Source organism: Eptesicus fuscus, chromosome 20 (genome assembly GCF_027574615.1).
Source record: "Eptesicus fuscus isolate TK198812 chromosome 20, DD_ASM_mEF_20220401, whole genome shotgun sequence".
Classification (NCBI taxonomy): domain Eukaryota; kingdom Metazoa; phylum Chordata; class Mammalia; order Chiroptera; family Vespertilionidae; genus Eptesicus; species Eptesicus fuscus.
In genome coordinates this window covers 7,655,687-7,680,873 of record NC_072492.1, presented here as the reverse complement: position 1 = coordinate 7,680,873, position 25,187 = coordinate 7,655,687, and the positions used below count along the sequence as shown (strand labels likewise).

The 25,187-nt window shown below is 41.0% G+C and overlaps 1 protein-coding gene across 1 annotated transcript in view; it reads left to right on the top strand.

Annotated features, from left to right (window-relative positions):
- Positions 1-25,187, top strand: part of DNAH9 (dynein axonemal heavy chain 9) — a 333,701-nt gene that overhangs the window by 130,806 nt on the left and 177,708 nt on the right. Inside the window, exons 30-32 of the mRNA XM_054709112.1 lie at positions 2,199-2,337; positions 6,769-7,056; positions 21,074-21,284. Of these exons, the coding sequence (XP_054565087.1) occupies positions 2,199-2,337; positions 6,769-7,056; positions 21,074-21,284 (638 nt within the window). The remainder of the gene's footprint in view (positions 1-2,198; positions 2,338-6,768; positions 7,057-21,073; positions 21,285-25,187) is intronic.

Here is a 25,187-nt window from a genome sequence, read left to right as displayed (position 1 = left end):
AGAAGCTTCTGTTATTTCTTCTGCTGGAGAGGTGTGACCTACAGAGAGAGGAAATTCGGGATATATAGAAAAGTAAAAAAACAAACAAACAAAAAACACCTTTAACGCCGTCACCAGTAAAATGATTTTTGCTTGTGTTCTTTTTCCTTATATGCACATTTTAAAGTCATACGTTGTAGTCTACATATGTTGCCTACACAGTTTTATATTGTTTTGTTTTTTCATTTCATAGTCTATTATAATCATATTGTAAATAGTTTCTCCTGGCAGATAATCTTAATAAATCTCATTTCATGACTGCATTTTATTCTATCAAGTACTTGGTCCACAATGAAACTAACTAGTCCCCCTTAGTTAAATATTAAGACTGTTTGTAACATTTAAAGTAAGTTTATGCATAATGTTGTAATGCACATCTTTGCCGGCGTCTTTTTTCTGTATGCATGATTGTTTTCCTTGGCTAGCTTCCCAGAAGCGGACTCACTGAGTTACCGGGGAGGGACGTTTTTGAGGCTTTTGGTACACACTGCCAAATTGCTTTAGAAAAAGAGAAGTGCCAAGCTACATCCCCAGTAGCGATGCAGGAGAACACTTCTCTCATTTTACCTTGGCCAGTGGTGGATGTTGCCATGTTTTAAAATCTTCCCTATATTGATAAGAAAACACAAACATACTTCCTAGCAGGACCTGGAACCTCCATTCTTTGTTCAGACAAGAGCAGTCAGCCCAACACAGAGGAAACTGAAAGCTGCTTTATGGCTTCTAATTCCCACCTACGGAACAATTACCTGAGAGAGGTTGTGGGAGCTGATAGAGCGGTGCATGTTATCTCTGAACTGGGACCCCCGGTGCTCTCTGAGGATGTCAAGGCCCAGGAGGCCACTGAAAAGCCCCTGTGTCCTCAAGGCCCTCCCTTGAGCTGCCCCAGTGGTGGCAAATGCCTATATCACGGGAGTGGTATGGACACCTCCTCCTTCAGGCAGGTCCCCACTTCAACCAGGAGCTTGATGGACTTTCAACAGGCTGGCTAAGCTGGTGCCATAGGATACTGTGTTGTACAGTAAGAAAGCAGATGAACTCAGCAAATTGCTCAGGGTAGTCAACTAGGGTTAACTAGTAACGGGCAGAACCGGAGTTTGAACCCAGGCAGTCTGACCCGGGCCTCTCTGCTCCTCCCCATCCCAGTCCTGTAATCAGAGATAGTCAGTGTAGCCCTTGGGCATTCTTCCTTCCAATGTTTTGTGGGTAGAGATTTCTTTTTCAAACTTGGTGTCAGACCTGTATAGTTTCGCATCCTGCCTTCATTGGTTAATGTCTTCCCGTGTCATTAAAGAGTTTTTCTTTTCAGCGTTATCATGGCCACGTTGCATTCCACTATGTGGATACATATTTAACCTTCTTTCATGTTGAAAATAATTTTGAGTTTCTAAGTATTTGGTTGCTCCTTTGACTTTGAATGCCATGTAAATTAATTTAAAGAAAAATGTACTTGAATGAAATGTTTTTGAAAATTTTGTATCAGTGTAGGAAAAAATGCAATTAAAGAATGTAACAGCCTTAGGCTCCCATTACATACCTAATAAATTAATTTAAAAGTAAGTACTTTTAAAATAAAATGTTCCTAGAGGCAGAGGGGGAAAAAATCAAAGTAAATTCTCCTATAAGGACAAAAATCCCCTCTTTATGTCCCATTTTGTGACAAGGTGAGGTTAACAGTGCTTACTTTAACCATCAGCATTAAATATTTATATTGTATGCAAATAAGTACAAGATAAACCCTGAGTGGGTTTGGAAGAGACAGACGTTCAGGATGAAAAATAGATTCTCAGTTTCTTGTAGACACTAAGAGAGACTCAACTCCTCCACCTCAGCCCCTGATTGTTCTAGACCTCATTCTTTACTACTGTAATCTGTGCCTTGTGAAAAGCACACTGGGCTAAAGTTATAGATGTGAGTTGAAGCCCCAACTCCCCCTGACTGCTAACTTCATTCATCAACTTGGGAAAGAGAGTTCCCTTTCTTTATGCTCAGTTAACACAACTTTGCCATGCAAGTCTTAGATGAAATCATTGCTAAGGACTAAGTGTTTGCACTCACAGATGCCTCCTTCTGTGATCTCAGCCAGTGTGTCCTGTCCTGTAAGCTCCCCTTTGACTATGTGGTTGACAGCTCTCTCCGCACTTGTCTCCCTGTGCCAGGCCCTGCGCCATGGTGGTTCCAGACTTTGAGCTGATCTGTGAAATCATGCTGGTGGCAGAAGGATTCATTGAAGCCCGGTCATTAGCCAGAAAGTTCATCACCCTTTACCAGTTGTGCAAAGAGCTTCTCTCCAAACAGGTATATTCCCCAGTTCACTGAAAAAGTCGATCATGTGTGATTGCCTTAGCTCTGGACGGATTCCAGGGCCAATGTATCAGGGAGACATAGAGCCGCTATACCCAGAAGCATATTAAAAGCTCTGGACACTTCTGTAATTAAGATCTGTGTCCATTTTCTTAGCCCAGCCTTTAAAACAATTGACCACAGAACTCCCACTTTTAATTGAATGTGTAGCAGCACCTCATAGATCACCAGTGTCCCATGAGAAACACGCAGCAGCTGAGGAAAACCGGAGATGGAGAGAGTTAGGGAGGGAGAATCAGGCATTGAGGAGTCATGCTTCTCACCACTGCTTGGCTGTAAATGTGGCGTCTGTCCAGGCAGATCCCCTCACGGAACTAAGACGTTACCAAGAACGTCCAACGTTTGTGCCTTGGATATAAAGCATTTCTTGGTGGCAATCAAGCTTCACGGGCTGTTTCCTATGAGTTCCACTCTCTATGGGGCTCTCTTACTTGGATCACCTTTGTTACCAAAACATAGGCTCTCTCAACCCTGCGATATCTGTCCAAGATGGATTTTTTAAAAACCTCTCCTAATTTCCTCACACTTCCCAGGCCCCTTGCTCATTGCATCCTCTCTCTAGGTTCTCTACCACCACTGACTTCCAGGCCAATGACATACTTTCACAACTCCATCCCAAACCTCTCTTTTGAATGCTGACCCTGTGTATTCAATGGTCTATACCACAGCTCCCCTGAGGGTCTAAAGAGCACCTACAGCTCAGCATCTAAAGCTGATCTTCCTACTAGCCTCCACCCAAGCCTGCTTCTCCTGCATTTCTTCCTTCAGTAGCTTTATCCACCTGCTGATTCTGGAATCTTGGAAGTTATCCTTGATACTTTCCTCTACCTCAGCCCTACGTCTTAATCAGGAAGGAACTGTTTTTCATTCTACCCTCTGGATGTGTCTCAAATGTGTTATGTTCTTTCTAAGACTTTAGTTCCAAGCACAGGTCTCTTGCTTAAACTTTTAGAGCCTCCTCTCTACTAGTTTCTCTACCTCTACTTCAGTCCCTCGAATTCATTCTTTAGCCACCAGCTAGAGTAGTCACTTAAAAATATTCCTCAACCTTCTTAGAAAAAAAAAATCAATATACTTGTCACTTTCCACTGGAGACTTGTACAGAGCCGTCTTTTGCCTACTTCCACAGCTTCTTTTCTCAGCCTTCTCCGTATTGTACTTACTGTACCTACATTGGTTTCTTTGAGTTTGGTGTGCAATGAAGACAGAGAACATGGTGGCAGTACCTGGGCTTAGGATCAGACTGCCCTGGAGAAACAATATTAAGACCTGAGGGAATAGAATTCAGTCAAGCATCAATGAGAAAGAAGTACAGTCAAGGCCAGAAGGAATAGGGTATCTACAGGCTCAGGGAAGGGAAGGCCGTCAATTTCAAGTATAGCCACCATGTCAGTTGTCTTCATGGCACACTGAATTGTGCTTTATGGTGTGTATCACAGCTCTCACTAAATAACAATCTGCTATGAAGAAAGTAGCAGAGCCTGGATTTGAAACTAGGTCTGTCTCAGTTCAAATTCTACACTCTAAACTGCACACTCCACCACTTCCCCCACCACACTGCTCTGAAATGTGATGTCAGCAGTATGGTCCACTCTTCCACAGAGTCTGTTATCAGAACTTGTGACCAGTGGGTTCCATCTTTGACAAAATATTTTTAGCATTCAACATTATATTAGTTTCAGGTGCACAGCGTTGTGGGTTAGACATTTATATAACTTGCAAAGAGATTCCCATGATAAGTCTTCACCCACCTAACACTATGTATGATTACAATATTATTAACTACTAGAGGCCTGGCACACAAAATTCGTGCACAGGTACGGTCCTTAGGCCTGGCCTGCAATCAGGGCCATCTTCCCCGGCTGCTGGCAGCTGGCCCTGTCCTGTGCCGCCATCCACCCCCCGCCGTTCCTTGTTCGCCATCAGGTGATTGGAGCCTGCCAGCCAGGGGAGGGGGGGGACTGAGAGGTTGGCCATTCTCGCCCACTCACTGGCCCTGTCCCCCGATGCCAGTCACCCTCAGTGTATGGGGTGACAGGCGGGGTGGGAGCCTTGGCCTGGAGCTGTCTGCATCCGCTGCCACCCATCCCCAGTTCCCCGTTCCCCATTGGGCAATTGGAGCCTGCCAGCTGGGGGAAGGGACCGAGAGGTTGGCCGGCAGGCCCTGATCGGTCAATCGGGGCCTGCGGGCTGGGGGCAGCTCCCGCGTTGAGCGTCTACTCCCTGGTGGTCAGTGTGCATCATAGCAACCGGTCATTCCACCATTCCGTTGATTTGCATATTACCCTTTTATTATATAGGATATTCTGTATTTTACATCCCCATGACTATTTTGTAACTGCCAATTTGTACTTTTTAAGCCCCTCATTTTTTTAACCCAGCTGCCAACACACCATTCCCCTCCAATCTGGCAACTATAAGTTTGTTCTCCATATCTATGAGTTTGCTTCTGTCTTGCCTGTTTATTTATTTTGTTTTTTAGATTGCGCATATAAGTGAAATCATATGGTACTAATATTTGTCTTTCTGTCTGACTTATTTCATATAGCATAGTACTCTCTAGGTCCATCTGTGATGTTGCAAATTGTATGATTTCTTTTTTTTTTTAGTTGAGGAATATTCTATTGTATATACATATCACTTTCTTTACCCATTCTTCTCTTGATGGGAGCATTTCATCCACTTACAATTAAAGTGATTATTGATAGGTATGTAGTTATTGCTATTTCATTAATTGCTTTCTGATTGTTGTTTATTCGTTTGTTTTAGTTCTTTTCTGTTCCTTTAATATTTTCTTACTTTCTTCTCTTGTATGTTGATAAATTTCTATAGTGCTGTATTTGTATTCCTTTCTCTTTATTTCTTGTAACACTGGTTTGGTAGGGATGAACTCCTTCAGTTTTTTCTTATCTTTATATCTCCTTCTAATCTAAGTCACAGCCTTGCTGAGTAGAATAATCTTGGTTGTAAGTATTTACTTTTCATCACTTTGAATATTTCACAACTATCTCATCTAGTTGGCAGAGTTTCTGTTGAGAAATCAGCTGACAGTCTTATGGAAGCTCCCTTGCAGGTAATTAACTGCTTTTCTCTTGTTGTTTTTAAGATTTTCTCTTTGTCTATCACCTTTGGCATTTTAATTATAATGTGTCTTGATGTGGGCCTCTTTGGGTTCATATTGCTTGGGACTCTTTCTGCTTCCTGGGCTTGTAAGTCTATTTCCTTCTCCAGGTTAGGGAAGTTTTCAGTCATTGTTTCTTGAAATAGGTTTTCAATCCCTTGCTCTTTCTCTTCTCCTCTGGTACCTTTATGATGCAGATGTTGTTACACTTGATGTTGTCTTAGAGGTCCCTTAAGCTATCTTCATATTTTAAACTTCTTCTTTCTTTTTTTCTGTTTCAATTGTGTGTTTTCTGGAATCACTGGTTTGATTCTCTGCTTCATCTGATCTACTATTGACTCCCTTTAATGTATTCTTATTTCAGTTACTGTATTCTTCATTTCTAACTGGTTTTTTTATGGTTTCTATCTCCTTTTTTTATGTTTCCTATCTCTTTGTTAAAGTTCTCACTGTGTTCATCTATTCTTTCCCTATGATCATTAGCATCCTTATACCCATTGTTTTGAACTCTGCACCTCGTAGATTGCTTGTCTCCCTTTTGTTTTTCTTTTTGGGAGTTTTTCGTTCTTTCATTTGGGACATTTGTTGTTTGTTTCTTTGTTTGTTTCTTCATTTTGTGTGCCTCCCTCTATTTTTTTTCTTTGTTTTAAATATATCTGCTATGTCTCCCAGTCTTGGGAGTGTGGCCTTATGTAGTAGGTGTTCTGTGGGAACCCAATGTCACAGTCTCTCTGTTCACCTGAGCTGGCTGCTCCAAGAGTGTCCCTTGTGTGTGTTGTGTATGCTCTCCTGTTATGGTTGATCCTTGATTGCTATTGGCACATTAGTGGGTGGGATTGATCCTCTATAATTTAGTTGTGGTCGTGGGAGGAGGCAAGTGCAATGTTTACCATAGGGCATGTAAGCTCAGCCTCAACAATTTCTGAGAGCTAATATACTTGATGTACAAGAGGTAGCTGGGTAGGTTTAGAAGTGGTTTTGCCTAATCTCCCTGACCCCCAGTTCCCTGTCCATTCTGTGTCTGCTTTGTTGTCATCACAACTAGAAAAATAACTAATGCCAAACCAGTAACTAGGGTCCCAGGATCACCATCTCCTGCTTCATTAATTCTTTGCTATGCCTCTGCCTTGGCCTCAAAATGACCTAATACTGATATGATATATGTAATTTTTCATACACTATCCTGAGCATATGGTGTTCTGCATCCCAGCAACTCGAGTCTAACCCTTGCTGCCTTCCCTCAGGATCACTATGACTGGGGCCTGCGGGCCATCAAGTCTGTGCTGGTGGTGGCAGGATCTCTAAAGCGAGGAGACCCTGACAGGCCTGAAGACCAAGTCCTGATGCGCTCCCTGCGAGATTTCAACATCCCCAAGATAGTGACTGATGACATGCCAGTGTTCATGGGCCTGATCGGGGACCTCTTTCCCACCCTGGATGTCCCTCGGAGGAGAGACCTCAACTTTGAAGCTTTGGTTAGGAAGGCGGTCGTGGACCTGAAGCTCCAGGCTGAGGACAACTTTGTGCTCAAGGTACATGGGGTTTTCCCTCCCAAGAGTTGTCTCTTAATTCTCTACTTGGACAACTGGTTACACTTCATTCTTAATCCAATGGGTTGCTTTAGTTGTGCAGATATTTATCTACTTTGTAATAACTCAGTTCATTTCAATAGTTCTTTATTGTGGCACCCACAACGTGAAATGTGTGGTGTGGAGAACGGTGAAAGCCAGAGCCCTGACCATCAGGGAGTTCACGTGCAATGGGAGCAATAAGACACAGTCTGCTCTGCTATAGCACGTATTCCTTTTTTGGAATTACTTCATATGTGATTATAGAGGAATGAAGTGATATAATGGGGAAGCCATGTGTGTTCACATACATTTTTCTGCTCTTGTAAATGTTTTGACATGATCAAGGCAGGCTTTTTACAACTAAAGAACAAAATCTTAAGGTGGTAGGCAAAATAATAACGCCCCCCTCCAAGATATCCACATTCAAATCCCCAGAATGTATGAATATGCTCCATTACATGGCAAAGGGGGATTGAGGTTGCAGATAGAATTAGGTTTCTAATTATCGGCCTTGAGATGAGGAATGATCCTGGTTTACTGGGTGGCCCAATATAATCACAAGGGCCTTTCTAAGAGAATGGGTGTCAGAGTGATACCATGGGAGGAAGACTCAACTAGCCATTGCTGGCTTTGAAGATGGAGGAGGGACCATGAGCCAGGGAATGTGGGCAGCCTATGAAAGCTGGTAAAGGCAAGAAAACAGATTCTACCCTAGAGCTTTCAGAAGGAACCAGCCCTGTGCATAGCTTGATTAGAGCCTATGAGACCCATTTTGGACTTCTGACCCCCAGGACTATTAGATAATAAACTTGTGTTGTTTAAGCCTTTAAGCTTGCAGTGATTTGTTACAACAGCAATAGAAAATGAGTACATTTAGCCTTAGATATAGAATTGGGAAAAAAACAAAACCCTGAAACTTTAGTGTAAATATAACTAGTTTTATGGCCCTAGGAACTATGGTGGTTTGTACTGTGTTCTAGGAAGGCTCAGGCAGGTAAAGACATTTCCCCACCTGTTAAAACAGTGCATTCATCAATAAGGCTCCATCTAGAGCAGGCCCTTAGTTGTGATTAAAATGGCCTTTATTGGAAGTCAATATATCCATGATCTACCTGTTGAAAAAGAAAGGACAGGCCCCAGAATTAAGGCTTCAAAGAATTAATAGACATGAGGTCGGGTAAAAGCTCTCTAGTGATTTCAATGTGCTAGCATTTTTATTGGAATTAGGAGGAATTGTTGAGTTTTTAGGTCTTGGGATACAAAATTCTGTACATTTTTAGTGGCCTTCCCCAATCCTGTTTTTCCATGAGCCTGTCATTTTTACTGTGCAAGTTTGCAGAAGGTAACATTTTCAGGATGCATAAATGCCACTAGAGTAGAAGTGCCTGCACAGAAATAACCGATGCCTTGGAGCTGGATGTGACAAGTGCCACAAAAAAGGGTTCTGGGGTCCAGGGACATGGACGAAATATTTTCCTCTATGATAATATGTCTAAGACTCACATACACATCACTTGAGATTTCACCGTGTTTTTATATTCTGTATCACATTAGGTTCCCCCAAACCTCCAAGACAGGGACAGATGAGGCACATTCCAGATGTGGAAGCTGGGATGCCATTACTTCTCCAAGAAATTCCACTAAGCTTTTCCCAGGAAAGAAAGAGCTCCCCCTTGAGGAATACACAGGCTGGGGGGCCTTCTTCTCTCTGAGGTGGGAGGCTTTTCCAGCACACAATACTTTCAATAGTAGAGATTAAGCCCTAGCTACATATAAATGGAATTGCACATCGATGTCTGGGATTCCATTTTACAGAAGAAACATCACCTGGTCCTTTGCAGCTGGATTGTTTTTACGAGTGGGCCCTTCCCTACACCCAACCTCTTTCTTTTTAAGTTTGGTGGATAGACTTCGTAAAGGCAGAGATGGGCAAAGGGGCCTTCCAGGTAGAGGGAAAATGGTCTGCAAAGGGGTAGATGGAGAAACAGAGATTCTACTAGCAGCAACAAAAAGTCCAGTGTTGCTAGAGAAAAACGGATTGGGGGTGTCAATGGGGGGGGCGAGTAGGCAGTAGGGCAGATAATATGAAACCATGACATAAAGGGCCTTGAATGCCAGGCTGAGGGTTTCCTGTTCCTATGAGGCCCCCACCTCAGAGTTGAGTTAAATTCAATGCAGTGTCTGTGGCTGATGCCTTCAATCGGGACCTTACACATCTTCCCCGACCCTCTGGGAATCTGCTGAGGAATATGACCCTCCTTCCCCATTTTCAGCATTTTTTCCTAATCAGAACCTCAGCCTTCCTTTCCATTTATTTGTCAGCTGGCCCACATTCTGTTTCGCCCCTTCTTTCTCAGAACCACTTTCTGCTCCTCGGATAAGACAGATGCCCTCTGCTAGAGGCTCTTGGAACAGAGGATGTTTTCCACCCAGTTTTTACTTGCATTGTCCACCAAAGCTTCTGAAAGTTAATCCATCAAAACCCCCGTGAGGCTCTGGTTTGAGATGGCATCCAGTGATCCCTTAAATGTGATATATACATTTCGGGTGAGAGGAGGTTAAGAAAAAGGAATAAGCCCATTAAAGTGTGGAAACTGAGAAGGGGATAGTGGAATAAATTTCTGGGGAAATGGAAAGAGGATGAAAGCAGGTGGACTGGTCAAGCAGAGCAGGGGGCAGGGGCCAGAATACACTGAGAAAGGGCTTCAGGAGAAGAGGGCCAGGAAGTGCCTGCCTGCCAAGCAGAACCCAAGAGAAGCTCTGGGCTTGGAGTTGGTAGTGAAGGAGGGCAGAGATGAGAAAGAGAACTGAAAACAGCCAGAGGGGGATCATCAAATCTGTTTACCCTATAATTTGGCACTTGCCCCCCCACCCCATACTCTTCTCCCAGCTCCCCATTCTAGTCCCCAGCTCCCCAGATGCAGACTATGTGTAACCAGGCATTTAGCATACAGCCTAAAAGAAAGGTCTGAGGGAATTGAATAACTCTGGGAAAAACCATGACCGAGCTTGTGTACTAATGCCCTCTTTAAAGCCCTTTCGTTTGCTTGGAGCCCCTTGGCCTGAAGGCCAGCCACCTGCTCACTCACCCACAAGTGAAAGGACAAAGACAAAGCCCAAGGTCTGGCCTTGGGTGCAGAGCCTCCTTTCAGCCCTGCACTGGCGAGAGACCTGCTCAGCAGCAGCAGGCAGCACCCATCGCAGCTCCTAGGAAACAATGCCGCTCTTCATTCAACCTTGAGGCTCATCAGACACTGGAGAGAGCCAGCAGCACGAGAGATGAACGCAAATACACACAGAGCAACCGATTACAGTGGAAATAAGGAAGGGAACATTTTGAATGTTCTAATTAATATCCTTGAGGAAAATTAAGAAAAATATGTCAATAAAACAAGAATGAGATGCTCTAGAAGAAAAAGAACTCTTGGAGAATTGTAAAGAGCGCTTTGAAATGAATTGTATCATTGATGGTACATAAAATTCAGTGCACGGGTGGGGTTTCTCCTACTTAGCCCTGCCCCCCTCTCCTCTGTCCCTGGGAGCCCGAGGCTGCCCCTTGGCCTGGGGCAGGCGCGCTTGGCCTGTCCCTCCTTAATGGTGTTACCCACTCTCCTGGAGTAGTTAGTGAAACTTAACAAAAAAAAAGAAGCAGCTCTGAAGATTATAAATTGCGCACTGAGAACGCCACAGGCTGCGGAGGGCTGCGCAGTCCAAGTTCTGGGATCACGCATAGCAGCCTCCCGTGCCACCCGGTCCCTCCTGGCTCCTGCCCCTGCCCCCACCTGCCTCTGCCCGGGGCTCAGGCCAAACCCTGGGAGCTTTCTGATGGCTCTCACCTCACACCTCACTTTCCAGTCCAGCCCACCAGTGCCCGCAGCAAGCTAACCTACTGGTTGGAGCGTCTGCTGCCTGGTGGTCAGTGCACGTCATAGCAAATGGTCTAGCAGTCAAAACTCCCAGGGGAACTCCAGTCGAGGGGAAAATTTGCATATTAGGCTTTTATTATATAGGATATATATATACATATATATATACACATATATGTGTATATATATATGTACATATATGTATATATGTACATATATATAGGCACACACATATATAGTATGTATAATAAAATATAACATATATACAGGGTGTCCTAAAAATGAATATACACTTTAACAGTTGATAGCTCAATTTTTTAAATGAAATGTATTTTAATAAACACTGCCTTTATGTTTTTGTTTTTTTCAATTTTTTTTTATTGAGGTATTATATGTGTACATATCTTACCATTACCCCCCCCACCCCACACCCATTCATGCCCTCACCCCCCAGAGTTTAGCGTCCATTGTTTATGCTTATATGCATGCATACAAGTCCTTCGTTTGATTTCATAACTCCCCCACCTCTCCCTAACTTTCCCCCTGTAATTTGAAAGTCTGTTTGATGCTTTACTGTCTCTGTATCTATCTTTTTGTCCATCACTTTATAATGTTCTTTACTATCCATAAATGAGTGAGATCATGTGGTATTTTTCTTTCATTGACTGGCTTATTTCACTTAGCATAATGTTTTCCAATTCCATCCAGGTTGCTGCAAATGATGAGAATTCCTTCTTTTTTATGGCAGCATAGTATTCCATTGTATAGATGTACCACAGTTTTCTGATCCAGTCATCTGCTGATGGGCACCTAGGCTGTTTCCAAATCTTAGCTATTGTAAATTGTGCTGCTATGAACATAGTGGTGCATATATCCTTTCTGATTGGTGTTTCTAGTTTCTTCGGATATATTCCCAGAAGTGGGATTACTGGGTCAAATGGGAGTTCCATTTTCAGTTTTTTGAGGAAACTCCATACTGTTCTCCACAGTGGCTGCACCAGTCTGCATTCCCACCAGCAGTGCACGAGGGTTCCTTTTTCTCCGCATCCTCGCCAACACTTGTCGTTTGTTGATTTGTTGATGATAGCCATTCTGACTGGTGTGAGATGGTACCTCATTGTTGTTTTGATTTGCATCTCTCGGATAATAAGTGACTTTGAACATGTTTTCATGTGTCTCTTGGCCTTCCTTCTGTCTTCTTTTGAAAAGATTCTGTTTAGGTCTGTTGCCCATTTTTTTATTGGATCATTTATCTTCCTTTTATTAAGTTGCATAAGCTGCCTGTAGATGTTGGAGATTAAACCTTTATCAGTGATAGCATTTGCAAATATGTTCTCCCATGCAGTGGGCTTTCTTGTTGTTTTGTTGATTGTTTCTTTTGCTGTAAAAAAGCTTTTTATTTTGATGTAGTCCCATTTGTTAATTTTCTCTTTAGCTTCCATTGCCCTAGGGGCAGTGTCAGTGAAGAAGTTCTTTTGGCATATGTCTGAGATTTTGTTGCCTGTGGATTCCTCTAGTATTTTTATGGTTTCCCGTCTTATGTTTAAGTCCTGTATCCATTTTGAGGTTATTTTTGTGTATGGTGTAAGTTGGTGATCTAGTTTCATTTTTTTGCATGTATCTGTCCAATTTTCCCAACACCATTTATTGAAGAGACTGTCTTGACCCCATTGTATGTTCATGCCTCCTTTGTCAAATATTAATTGAGCATAGTGGTTTGGGTCGATATCTGGGTTCTCTATTCTGTTCCATTGATCAATATGTCTGTTCTTGTGCCAGTACCAGGCTGTTTTGAGAACAGTGGCTTTCTAATACAGCTTGAAATCTGGTATTGAGATCCCATCTACTTTATTCTTCTTTCTCAGGATTGCTGTGGCTATTCGCGGTCTTTTTTTATTCCAGATGAATTTTTGGAGAGTTCTTTCTAGGTCTGTGAAATATGCTGTTGGTATTTTGATGGGGAGTGCATTGAATCTGTAGATAGCTTTGGGTAGTATGGACATTTTAATGATGTTGATTCTACCAATCCATGAACATGGTATGTTCTTCCATCTGTTTACGTCTTCCTCTATTTCTTTTTTCAGTGTCCTGTAGTTTTCTGCGTATAGGTCTTTTACCTCCTTAGTTAAGTTTATTCCTAGGTATCTTAATTTTTTTGGTGCGATGGTAAATGGGATTGCTTTTTTAGTCTCTCTTTCTGTAAGTTCATTATTGGTGTATAGAAAAGCCATAGATTTCTTGGCGTTAATTTTGTATCCCGCTACATTGCCGAATTCATTTATTAAGTCTATTAGTTTTTTGATGGAATCTTTTGGGTTTTTTATGTACAATATCATGTCATCTGCAAATAAGGACAGCTTCACTTCTTCTTTTCCAATTTGGATGCCTCTTATTTCTTCTTCTTGCCTAATTGCGATAGCTAATACTTCCAGTACTATGTCAAACAGGAGTGGTGAGAGTGGGCATCCCTGTCTTGTTCCTGTTCTTAGGGGAAATGGTTTTAGTTTTTGCCCATTGAGTATGATGTTTGCTGTGGGTTAATCATATATAGCTTTTATTATGTTGAGGTATGATCCTTCTATTCCTACCTTGTTGAGAGTTTTTATCGCTGCCTTTATGTTTATTCAAAGTGTGTGTATATATTTTTGGGATGCCCTATGTATAATACACAAAGACAGAAAGTGCAAGAGGCAAGAGGACATGCTAGTACATAGGATCAATCTAGGTTAATTGACATGTTCCCAATGGGAATTCTAGGGAGAAAGAGCAGAGGACCTGCCAGAGCTGGAGACATGCAGCCAGACTGGTTGGTCTCAGTCAGTACTGAGCAGAGTGGATTTAGATGGACTCATAACGGAAAGTCAGAAGTCAAGGATCAAGAGTGAAAGATAAGTTTCCTTCTGGGTGATGGGGTGGCAGTACGCGTGATTCAGGAGGAATGAAATTCAGAACGACATCAGAAGCTCTTGGCAGCAATATCAGGTGCTAAAAGATAAGGACAAGGTTTGAAAGGGAAACTATTTCAAGACTAGGATTCAAGTTATTTTCAGAGTCATACGTTTTACTTCTTATGCAACTTTTTGAATAGCTTATTTGCAGAGATACTACAGCAAAACAGAATTAAAAATGAGAAAAATATCATGGGACTTTAAAAAAATCAATAATAAAAAATAATCCTGGAATGATAGCTATTAGCAGAGCTAGAAAGCAACAACTTGAAATTAGAGCAGGAAGTCCATGGTATCCTGGAAAAAGGGCCTCAAAAATGGATACATTACAAGCAAGAATAGACTAACAAGATGAATGTTCTTATGTATTTTATTTAACTTTTAAGTTATGGGAAATAAAGCAAGTGTTGTTTTTTAACAAAGAGAAAGAAAAGTAATAAAAAACTCCAAGAGCCCTACCTGGTTTGGCTCAGTGGATAGAGCGTCAGCCTGTGTACTGAAGGTTCCCGGCTTCAATTCCAGTCAAGGGCACGTGCCCGGGTTGCAGGCTTGACCCCAGTAAGAGGCATGCAGGAGGTAGCCAATCATTATTCTCTCCCATCATTGATGTTTCTATCTCTTTCTCCCTCTCCCTTCCTCTCTGAAATCAATAAAAATATATTAAATAAATTTTTAAAACTCCAAGAGGAAAAAATGTCATGGTCTAAATTATATTTTAAAAAGGAAATGTGGGACCTCCAGTCAAGATGACAGAGTAGCTAAATGTTGTGCTCACCTCCTCTCACTCCCACATCACAGTTACAACTAAACCACAGAACAACCGTCCTTGGGAACAACCTGAAGACTAGCTGGACAGAGGCTTATAACCAAGGATATACAGAAGAAGCCACATTGAGACTGGCAGGAGGGGTAGAGACATGAAACGGGCTAATCCCACACCCACATGTGGAAGCCAGAGGGATATCGGCTGTGGCAGTTCCCCCTGAGGAGCAAGGGGTCCTAGCCCCACACTGGGCTGAGGAGTCCAGGGTTCCAGTGCCAGGAAGACAAGTCCCCATAACTTCTGGCTGTGAAAACCAGCAGAGATTGTGGCTCAGTGAGTTGCAGAGATGCTGAAGTCTCAGCCATTCCTCTTAAAGGGCCTGCACATGGACTTGCTGACCGACTCACTTGCTCTAAGCTCCAGCCCTGGGGCAGCAGCTCAAAAAGCTGAAGGAACTGAATTGTCTGGCTTCAGGGTGAGGTCTGGTGGAGCAGCTTTTCTCAGACAGAACTTTTGGTAGAAGCCATTATAACAGCCGACCTTGGCTGGCATCAGAACCCCTCCCTAAAGGCTCCAGAACCAACACATCTAGTAGCAAGTTTCAAACAATACCAGAGCATCACACAACCACCTTCACAAATGACAGTTCCAAAGGGAAGACTTAGCAGGCACCAGAGCCCGACTACAACAAGCCTGCTTCATGGTGCCAGCCCCTGCCAGCAGTTTTTACCCAGTAGCCACAGCCAGTCCTCACAGCAATCAGCCTGAGGCTCACTCCCTCCAGTTGCCAACAACAATCAAGGCTCAACTACAACAGGAAGGCACACACCACCCACACAAGGTACATTCATGGAATACCCAGCTCAGGTGGCCAGGGAGACTGGGCACCACAGGACACCTGCTAGTCCCCTAAGACAGGTGACAGGGAGATGTAGCAGCTATACTTAATACATAGAAACAAATAGAGGGAGACACCCAAAATGAAGACAAAAAAAAAAAAAAAATGTCCCAAATGAAAGAACAGGACAAAACTCCAGAAAAGAAACTAAACACAATGGAGACAAGAAGTCCACCAGATGCAGAGTTCAAAACACTAGTTTTAAGGATGTTGAATGAATGTAAGGGAAGAGTAGATAAACTCAGTGAGAACTTTAATAAAAAGATAGGAAACATAAAAAGGTGCATAGAAACCATAAAAAACAATCAGAAATGAAAAATGTAGTAACTGAAATAAGAATACACCAAAGGGAATCAACAGAAGAGCAGATGAAGTAGAGGATCAAGTCAGCAATTTGGAAGACAAGAAAACACCCAATTGGAACAGCAAAAAGAAAAAAGAACTTTAAAAAAGGATAGCTTAAGGAACCTCTGAGACAGCATAACAACATCTGCATCATAAAGGTGCCAGAAGGAGAAGAGAAAGAGCAAGGGATTGAAAACCTATTTCAAGAAATAAGGACGGAAAACTTCCCTAAGGAAATAGTCTTACAAGCCCAGGAAGCACAGAGAGTCCCAAGCAATGTGAACCCAGAGAGGCCCACACCAAGACACATCATATTTTAAATGACAAAGGTGATAGATAAAGAGAATCTTAAAAGCAATAAGAGAAAGGCAGTGAGTTACCATCAAGGGAGCTCCCATAAGACTGTCAGCTAATTTCTCAACAGAAACTTTGTAGGCCAGAAGGGAGTGACAAGAAATATTTAAGTGATGAAAAGCAAGGATCTATAACAAGATTATTTTACCCAGCAAGGCTACCATTTAGATTCAAAGGAGAGATAAAGAGCTTCCCAGATTTAAAAAAAAAAAAAAAAAGCTGAAGGAGTTCATCTCCACCAAATCAGTGTTATAAGAAATGTTAAAGGGAGAAGAAAAAAATAAAAAATACAATAATAGAATGGCAATAACTATATACCCATCAATAATTATTTTAAATTAAAATGGGTTAAATGCTCCAATAAAATAATATAGGGTGGCTGAATGGATAAGAAAACAAGACCCATACATATGCTATCTGCCAGATTCCCACTTCAGATAGGAAGACACACAGGCTGAAAGTAAAGGGATGGAAAGAGATATTTTATGCAAATGGAAATGAAGAAAACACTAGGGTAGCAATACTTATATCAGACAAAATATACTTTAAAATGAAGGTTATATCAAGAGACAAAGAAGGACCCAGCAATTCTACTTTTGGGTATTCATTCGAAGAAACCGAGAACACGGACTTGGAAAACATATGCATCCCTATGTTTGTTGCAGCATTATCTACAGCAGCTCTGTAGCTACCTAAGTGCCCATCATTGGATGAGTGGATAAAAAAGCGGTGGTACATATATACAATGGAATATTACTCCACCATAAAAAAAAAGAAATCTTGCCATTTGTGACAACATGGATGGACCTAGAGAGTATTATGCTACATGAAATAAGTCAGACAGAGAAAAATACCATATGATTTTACTTATATGTAGAATCTAAAGAACAAAGAAACAAACAAAACAGAAACAAACTCATAAATACAGAGAACATTTTGATGGTTGCCAGGGGAGGGTGGGAGGGAGGGCTGATTAAGAGGGAATTGATAAAAATGGGGAAGGGATTAAGATGTGCAAATTTCCAGTTATAAAAACAGTCACAGGGATGTAAAGTACAGCATACAGAATATAGTCAATAATCCTATATCAGTGATGGGCAACCTTTTGAGCTTGGTGTGTCAAACTTCGCCAAAAAACTGAGCATAACTCGGGTAGAGTGTCACTTTGAGGAAAAAAAAACATTATTTCGCAAATGTTTCATCCTCGGCATGCGGCCGCCTCAGTGCTGACACGCGTGTCATAGGTTCACCATCACTGTCCTATATAATAAGACATGAATATACTAATTATCCATTACGTCTTTAGGCGTAATGACCAACCGCATAATGACCAGATCACTGATCTGCAGGAGGGTGGGGCAGCGAACTACAAGTGGGTGGCAAAAAGCTACAGGAGAGGGCAGGGCAGTAAGCTATGAGGGGGGACAGGTGGAGCTCCAAGAGGGCGGGGCAGCAGGCTGAGAGCTCCATGAGGGCGGGGCAGCGATCTATGAGCAGCAGAGAGCTACCTGCGGTGGTGGGCGGGTGGCCAGCTGAGGCAAGCGGCAGCAAGCTACTCGTGTACGGATTCGTGCACAGGGCTGCTAGTACTGTAATAACTATGTAAGGCATCAGATGGTTACTAGCCTTATTGGGGTGATCACTTCATAAGTTATATAAATGTCAAATCACTATGTCATACAGCTGAAACTTAATGTGATATTATATGTCAACTATAATTGGGTAATAAAAGATTATTTTAAAATTAAAGTAAAATATTTTTAAAAGTAACTGTAACCTGATAGTGATCAATGTATGTAGTGTAAAGAAAGAGTATTCATTTGACCTTGGATTGATGCCTAGCACTTCCTCTGATAAGTCAGGACATGAGGCCTTTAGAGAACACAATATATTCCAGGTAACTTCTTTCTTCTGTAGTGAAAAATATCTATAATCATAAAAATGTAAACCACTATTTGTCTTCAACTCTTAGAATCATGGAAAATATAAAATGTCTAAGTATAAGTACAGAACAGAATGTAGATGTTATCAAACACGGCAATGTAAAAGTACAATGTATCTGAAAGAAGATAGGAGGTGCAAAGAAAAAAAAGATAGAAGGAAGTAGAGGGATGTTTATATATTTATCTTACAAAAGAGACTGACGGAAGTTGATGGATTTATAATAGTCAGAGAGTAGAAATAACTCCTTTATCAGCTGATGGATGAAGAAAGAAATGTGGTGTCCTTACACGATGGAATTTTATTCAGCTATGAAGAGGAATGGAGTACCGGAAATGCTCCAGCCTGAATGAGCCTTGAAAACATCACAAGTAAAATAAGCCATTCACAAATACCACATATTATTGAATCTATTTATAGGAAATATCCAAAATAGGCAAATCTATAGAAGCAAAATGTATATCAGGGGTTGCATATGGCTGAGGTAGGGGTGGGGAAGTGGGGTGTGACAGCTAATGGGTATGGTTTTTCCTTTTGTGATAATGAAATGTCCTCAAATTTAATAGTAGTGATGCTTGTACATTTCTGTGAGTATGCTAAAAATCATTGGATTGTACACTTAAAAATATGACTCTATGGTATATAAATTATACCTCAATAAAGCTGTTGAAGCGAACAAAAAGGAGTTGATGGAACTAGAAAGCAATTTTTAGGTCTTTCTAGTATCTGGGGCTCGATTCATGAAAAAACAAATCCAGGAATAGAATACGGTCTCCATTCAACAGTGAGAGCACCACTGTCACACCCTCCTATTGTCTCCTCTCCCAACCCTCCTCGTCCTCCTAATGTTTGAATGCAGTAATCTCAGGTCAATTTCATGCTCAAAATCCTCCAAATGCTTCCTGTGGTATTTAGACTAAAATTTCAACTACTAATTCCAGAATCTCTGACCCCTGCGAACCACCTTTATCTCATCTGATGCCACACTCCTTTCTTTTCTCCTTCCCCACCTCCCCCGCCCCCTGTTCTTTGAGTTCTCCATGCTGCTGCTGAACCCCAGGCTTTTGTGCTCACTGCCACTCCACCTGAATGCTCTTCCTGCTGGTCTTCACGTGGCTGACTTTTCATTTGTGTGTTAGATTTGATGTTGGTTCCTCAGAGACCCTCTCTGACCAATCTCCTCATCCTTATCTGGGAAGATCTTGCACGAAGTCCCTGAAAGATGAAAACAAGAGCCAGGATTGAGACTCCCCTCTGGGTTCTTTTGGGCCTGAACCAGAGGAGCAGCAGTGGCTTGGGATAGAGAAAAGAAAAATACTGATGGTATGGAAAACATAACTCAAATTAATATATCAATAAACTGTCCAGCCACATGGAAGCTCATCATCCTGCTACCCCAAACAGCCACTTACCTGCCACCTTCATATTGAGCTTTGAAGTACCACTTTCCTCCTAATTCCATGGTGGTATTATTCTAGAATTTTTTGATACCTGTATCACTTAAATCTTAAAAAATATAGAAGTTATTATCATTTCTAAAAAAAATTTTATTGTCCAACTACCCTGTCAATATTTCAGTACATATCCCCTTTAGTTTACTTTTCTCTGCTATTAAGGATCTTACAGTGCAAAATCAAGAAACCTGATCTACAATAAAGTTCAAATATTTTAGCTCATAACATACAAGACCTTTTATGATAGGGCCCATCCAACCTTTCCAGCCATCCTTCATATTTTCAGCCAATATTTGTTCAGCATTAAGTACGTGCCAGATTCTCTGCTAGACATTTCAATAGAGAGATAAGAAGCCCAGTCCTGCCTGCCTTCAGGAAGCTGGTGTTCTAATAGGGAGACAGAAAAGGAACCATTGCAATATTGATAAGTGTTAAGATAAAGGATGTAGGTGTGGGGCACCTACCCTACACTAAGGGATGTGTTGGGGCTGGCCAGAGAAAGGATAACTTCTGCATGGAAGACACAATGTGTTGAAAGGCATAGACACAGGAATGAGCATCGTTATAAGAACTCCAAGTAATTAGCTACCTAGAATGTGCATGTTGGGGGATGAGAGACAAGACTGGAGACTGGTTTTGGGCAGATAGCAAAAGGGTCTTGTAAGGCAGTCTAACTATTTGGGATTTCACCACCAAAGCTATGAGATCCATGGCAGGGACACAGCGATGGCAGTGACATGATCAGATTTTCATTCCAGTGAGCCTACTCAATCGGGTGGAACGGTGAGCCTGGAGACAAGCTAGAACAAGAGAAAAGAGACCTCCAGGGCTACTGTTGTCCACAGGAATTCCAACTCCAGCTTCATCAAACCATCTGGCCAAGCACATCATGCTCTGTCACACCACACACCTTTGTGCTGTTCCCTCTGCCTGGAAGAGCTTTTCTGCTCATCTTTTAGGGAAACTCATCCCTGAAGCCCAGTTCCAATGCCTGCTCCTCTGTGAAGACTTTTTTGTTCCCTTTATCCTTACAAATCAATTCTTTCCTCCTCTCTGTTCCCAGAGCACTTTGTAAATACTTCTCACATTATTATAATAGTGTGTCAACATGGCTTGCTTCTCCTTCACACTATGAGATCATGGAAGGCAGAAGAGTCATCTCTGAATCTCCTTCAAAGGTTTTACTCTCTAGCTCGCTGTTGGCTAATCACTATGTGACTGAATAATGAATAAGTGAATAAATGGATCATGCTGCCTCTCCATTTAGGACCCCTTCATATCTTGCGGTGAATAACCCTTCCTCTGTTGCTGCCAGGTCTCACCTCAGACCCCAGCCTGGCTCACAGCAGAGCAGCTGGGATGTAGGTGAGAGGCGGGTGGGTCTCTGGCTGAGTTTCCTGTCTCCCTAGGTGGTCCAGCTGGAGGAGCTTCTGGCCGTGCGGCACTCTGTGTTCGTGGTGGGCAGTGCTGGTGCCGGCAAGTCTCAGGTGCTGAGGTCCCTGCACAAGACCTATCAGATCATGAAACGCCGCCCCATCTGGACTGACCTCAATCCCAAAGCAGTCACAAATGATGAGCTCTTCGGCATCATCAACCCGGCCACACGAGAATGGAAGGATGGTAAGAGAGGGCTAGCCCTGGAAGAGAGTTCCTGCCTTCCTCAGAGCCCCTTGGGCAGGCTTGAATGTAGTGGGGTGAACTGCAGAGGAGCGCACATGGGATGGAAGAAGGAGGCAAGAAGGATTAAAGAGGAAGAAATTGATCTTGGTTTGGAGGGAAACCATAGTCCTTCAGTTCTCTCTCGTTAGAGACTCTTCCACTGTCCCTTGCGAGAGGGCACCTGAAGAGGACAAAGCAGGGCAGGCATCGGCTGTAGTTCAGTGATGCTGGAGCCCATGTCATGGAGCCTCACACAACCTGGCAGTGGGTTGAAGGCATGATTAAGGCGGGAAGTCAGCCTCACACAGAGGGCACCTCTTCCTGTGAGCACTGCCCAGGAGTGATGGGGAAGCTGCTAAGAAGACACTTGGCCAGGTCCGGCGATGTTAGCAACATCATTCATCTCAGAAGAGTCCTAGAACCATGGTCCCTTCTACAGGGATTCAGAGGGTCCCGAGCCCATGTTCACTCGGTGCTGACCTCAGCGTCACCTTCAAAGCATTAAATATCACAGGTACATGTTAGAAAGGGCCTCCTGTTACTGGCAGAGAAGTCCCTATAAGCCAGCAGGGACCTGACCTCTTTCTAAAACTGATGTAGCTCCTGGAAAGAGGAAACCTCGCCTCCCTCCTAATGTCTCAGTGTCCAACTGCACCAGGGTCAAACTGTCTGATCAAGCTACCTATCTAATTTTTATTTCACTGACTACTAATGAGGCTTCTCTTCTTTTCTTTCTAATTGCTATTAGCAATTGGCTGTCCTATGATTTCACTTCCCCTTAACATTTCTTTGTAAGAGGTCTTTATATATCAAAGACATTGGCCCTTTGTCTGTTATATGCATTGCTAATGGTTCCCTGGCTACCATTTGTCTACAGACACTTCATGGCCTATTTCCGATGCACTTTTTATTTTAATTTATTTATCTTTAGCTTAAGATGTAGACACAATTTGTCACAGTTCTGGAGGCCACATCCAAAATTGATGTGTACACAGGGCTGAAGGCTCCAGGCAAGAATTCTTCCTAGATTCTGGTGGTTGCCAGCAATCCTTGACCTTCTCTGGCTTGTCGATGCGTCACTCCAGTATCTGCCTCCATCCATACATGGCCTTCTCCCTGGACCATGCACTTTTCACAAAAGGAAATTACGTCTCTCTAGTCTTCTTGTAGCTGGGATTCCTGTTTAGTTTATAACTTTCTAACTTTCAGCGATAGCTATAGTATCATAAACATGTTCCTAAAGATTTTATTTTACATTAACATTTTTTATCCATCTGGAATTTATCTGGGGGCTTAGTAGGAGGTAAGGTAGAGAATCAACTTTATTTCTTCCCAGGTTGAGAAATGAATGGGCCAGCACTATTGACTAAGTAATCGATCCTTTCACCAGCTTGTCATATATACTGAGATCTGATTCTGTTTTCCATTCTGTTCCACTCACCTATTTACCTAATTCTATGCTAATGTAATTCTATTTTGCTTACAATTATTTTATAACATTTTAATATCTGATGAGGTAAGTTCCTCTTCAGTGTACTTTGTATTTTTCCTGGCTAGTGTCAGACATTACCTATTCTATGTTAAATTTAAACTTGCATAATATAATTCAAACTTCAAATGGTATTAGAATTTTAATTAAAGTTTTATTAAATATGTATATTAAATATGGAGAAATTGACAAAGAAAATTTATAATAATCCCAAAGCTGTGTTTACTAAGCAAGAGAACTTTCAAATAAATTGAATATATCCTTTTAAATTTTTTTAGAAAAACTTGTTAAAAATAGAAATAAAGTAGGTTATGTTAATATACCTTTTTCAAAATTAGACAGATCCAGTGAACAGAAAAATGAGTATAGACATAGAAGAATTTGGAAATGCATCATCAAACTCAATATAACACATAGTTGTAGAACTTTGCATCTTAGAGATAGAAAATATTCTTTTCTTGGTTGGTTCATGGAACATTTCCAAAAATTAAAAATGTAGTTGGCCACAGAAGAAGCCATATGAATTCAAAACTATCAATTTACAGGCCACATTCTCTGATAATAATACAATAGAACCAGAAACAAATAGCAAGAAATAATTTTACTATTTGCAAATCAAGAAATGCTCACTTAACTCAAGAAATGCTCACTTAACCCTTGGATTAAATAGAAAATGAAATGCAACCTCTTTAGGAAACAATGAGAGAAGAACACTTCATACAAAAACCTCTGGGACACATCTGAAGTCCATAAGGAAAATAATCTAAACTCTTTTATTACAGAAGTCAGGTTGGAAATAAAGTCAGTATCCATCCTAAGAAATTGTTCAAAGAATAATGAACTAAACCTAAAGAAAATTGGGGAGAAGAAGCTAATAAAGATAAAAGCTGAAATTAGTAGAAAATAACCAAAACATCATAGTTAGAATAAATAATTATAAATGTTGATTCTTTGTGAAGACAAATAAGTCCATCATATGTATGATTAGTGGAAAAAATCAGAGTAAAAATATTAAGATTAGGAATTAGAAAGAAGACATAACAATAGATATAGACAAGATTAAAATAGAAGGGAATGTTTAATTAAATGACACATTTGAAAAACTAGAAGAAATAGATGGTCCCCTAGCAAAACATAATTTAACATAATTCACTCAATAAGAAGTAGAAAATAAGTAAATCAATGAAAAGGAAATTTAAAAATAGTAGCAGAACAAAAACACTACATAATTCCAAAATCATTTTTAAAAACCACCTCTCAATTTATTTTATAGAGTCAGAAAATCTTGATATCATTATGTAGAACTAAAAACAATAGCCCATTTTCACTTATTAATGTAGATTCAGACATTCTTAATAAAATATCAGTAAATAAAATCCAACATTATCTCAAAAGAATACTATATTTTAGATGAATTATTTTTAAGTATTAATATAAAGAATTGACAACTTAAAGGACAGAATTCTTTGATCAATCAATAGATGCTAAAAATTCAATAGCTGTTCTTAATTTTAAAAATTCTAAGTAAAATAGGAATAGAAGGAAATCCCTTAAATATGAAAAATACTGTTTACCTAAAACCAAAAGGATAAAGAAAGCATTCTGAATGATGAGAAACTAAAGCCATTTCCATTGAAATCAAGCATAAGTCAGGGAGACCTATTATTAACATGATTATTCAGTATTGCTTGGTGGGATTCTAGAAAATGCTGTAGACAAGAAAATGGAATGCATGGTATAAGTTGAAGGAAAGGAGAAAGTTTATTTTTTGCTGCTTGTACAACTTTACACCTAAAAAACTCAAGAAGTGTTATTTAAAAATCACTAGAATTAATAAGAAAATTTATAAAAGGTAACTAAACATAAAATAAATACATAAAATTTGGTAGCTGTTCTCTATCCTAGCGGTAGCCAGTTAAAAATGGAAACGGGGAATTTCATGCAAATAGCAGTAAAAACTATTATATATTTAGGAATAGATTTGGCCAAAGAGATATATTGAAAACACTATAAAAATTTATTAAGGAACATAAAACAATATTTGAATAAATGAAAAGATATGTCATATTATTCATTGGGAAAGCTTAGTGTCATAAAAATCAATTCTATCCACAAAAGATATAAATTTCCTGTAATGCCAATTAGAACCACACTGGGCCTTCTCCCAAAGCCTGCATTTGAAAGATTCTCCCGGGCCGCAATTACAATGGATGGAAACAGCCTGTAAAGGCTTTGTACAGTTCCATCATGTTACCGTTGCCTGTTGAGACTATTTACCGGGCTCCTTATCACTTAAAAAGCTACTTCTATCAGGTTTTGTTGTTGTTTTTCTTACAAAAAGTTAAACTGGAGCACAGAGGGGCACCTTGGGCCTG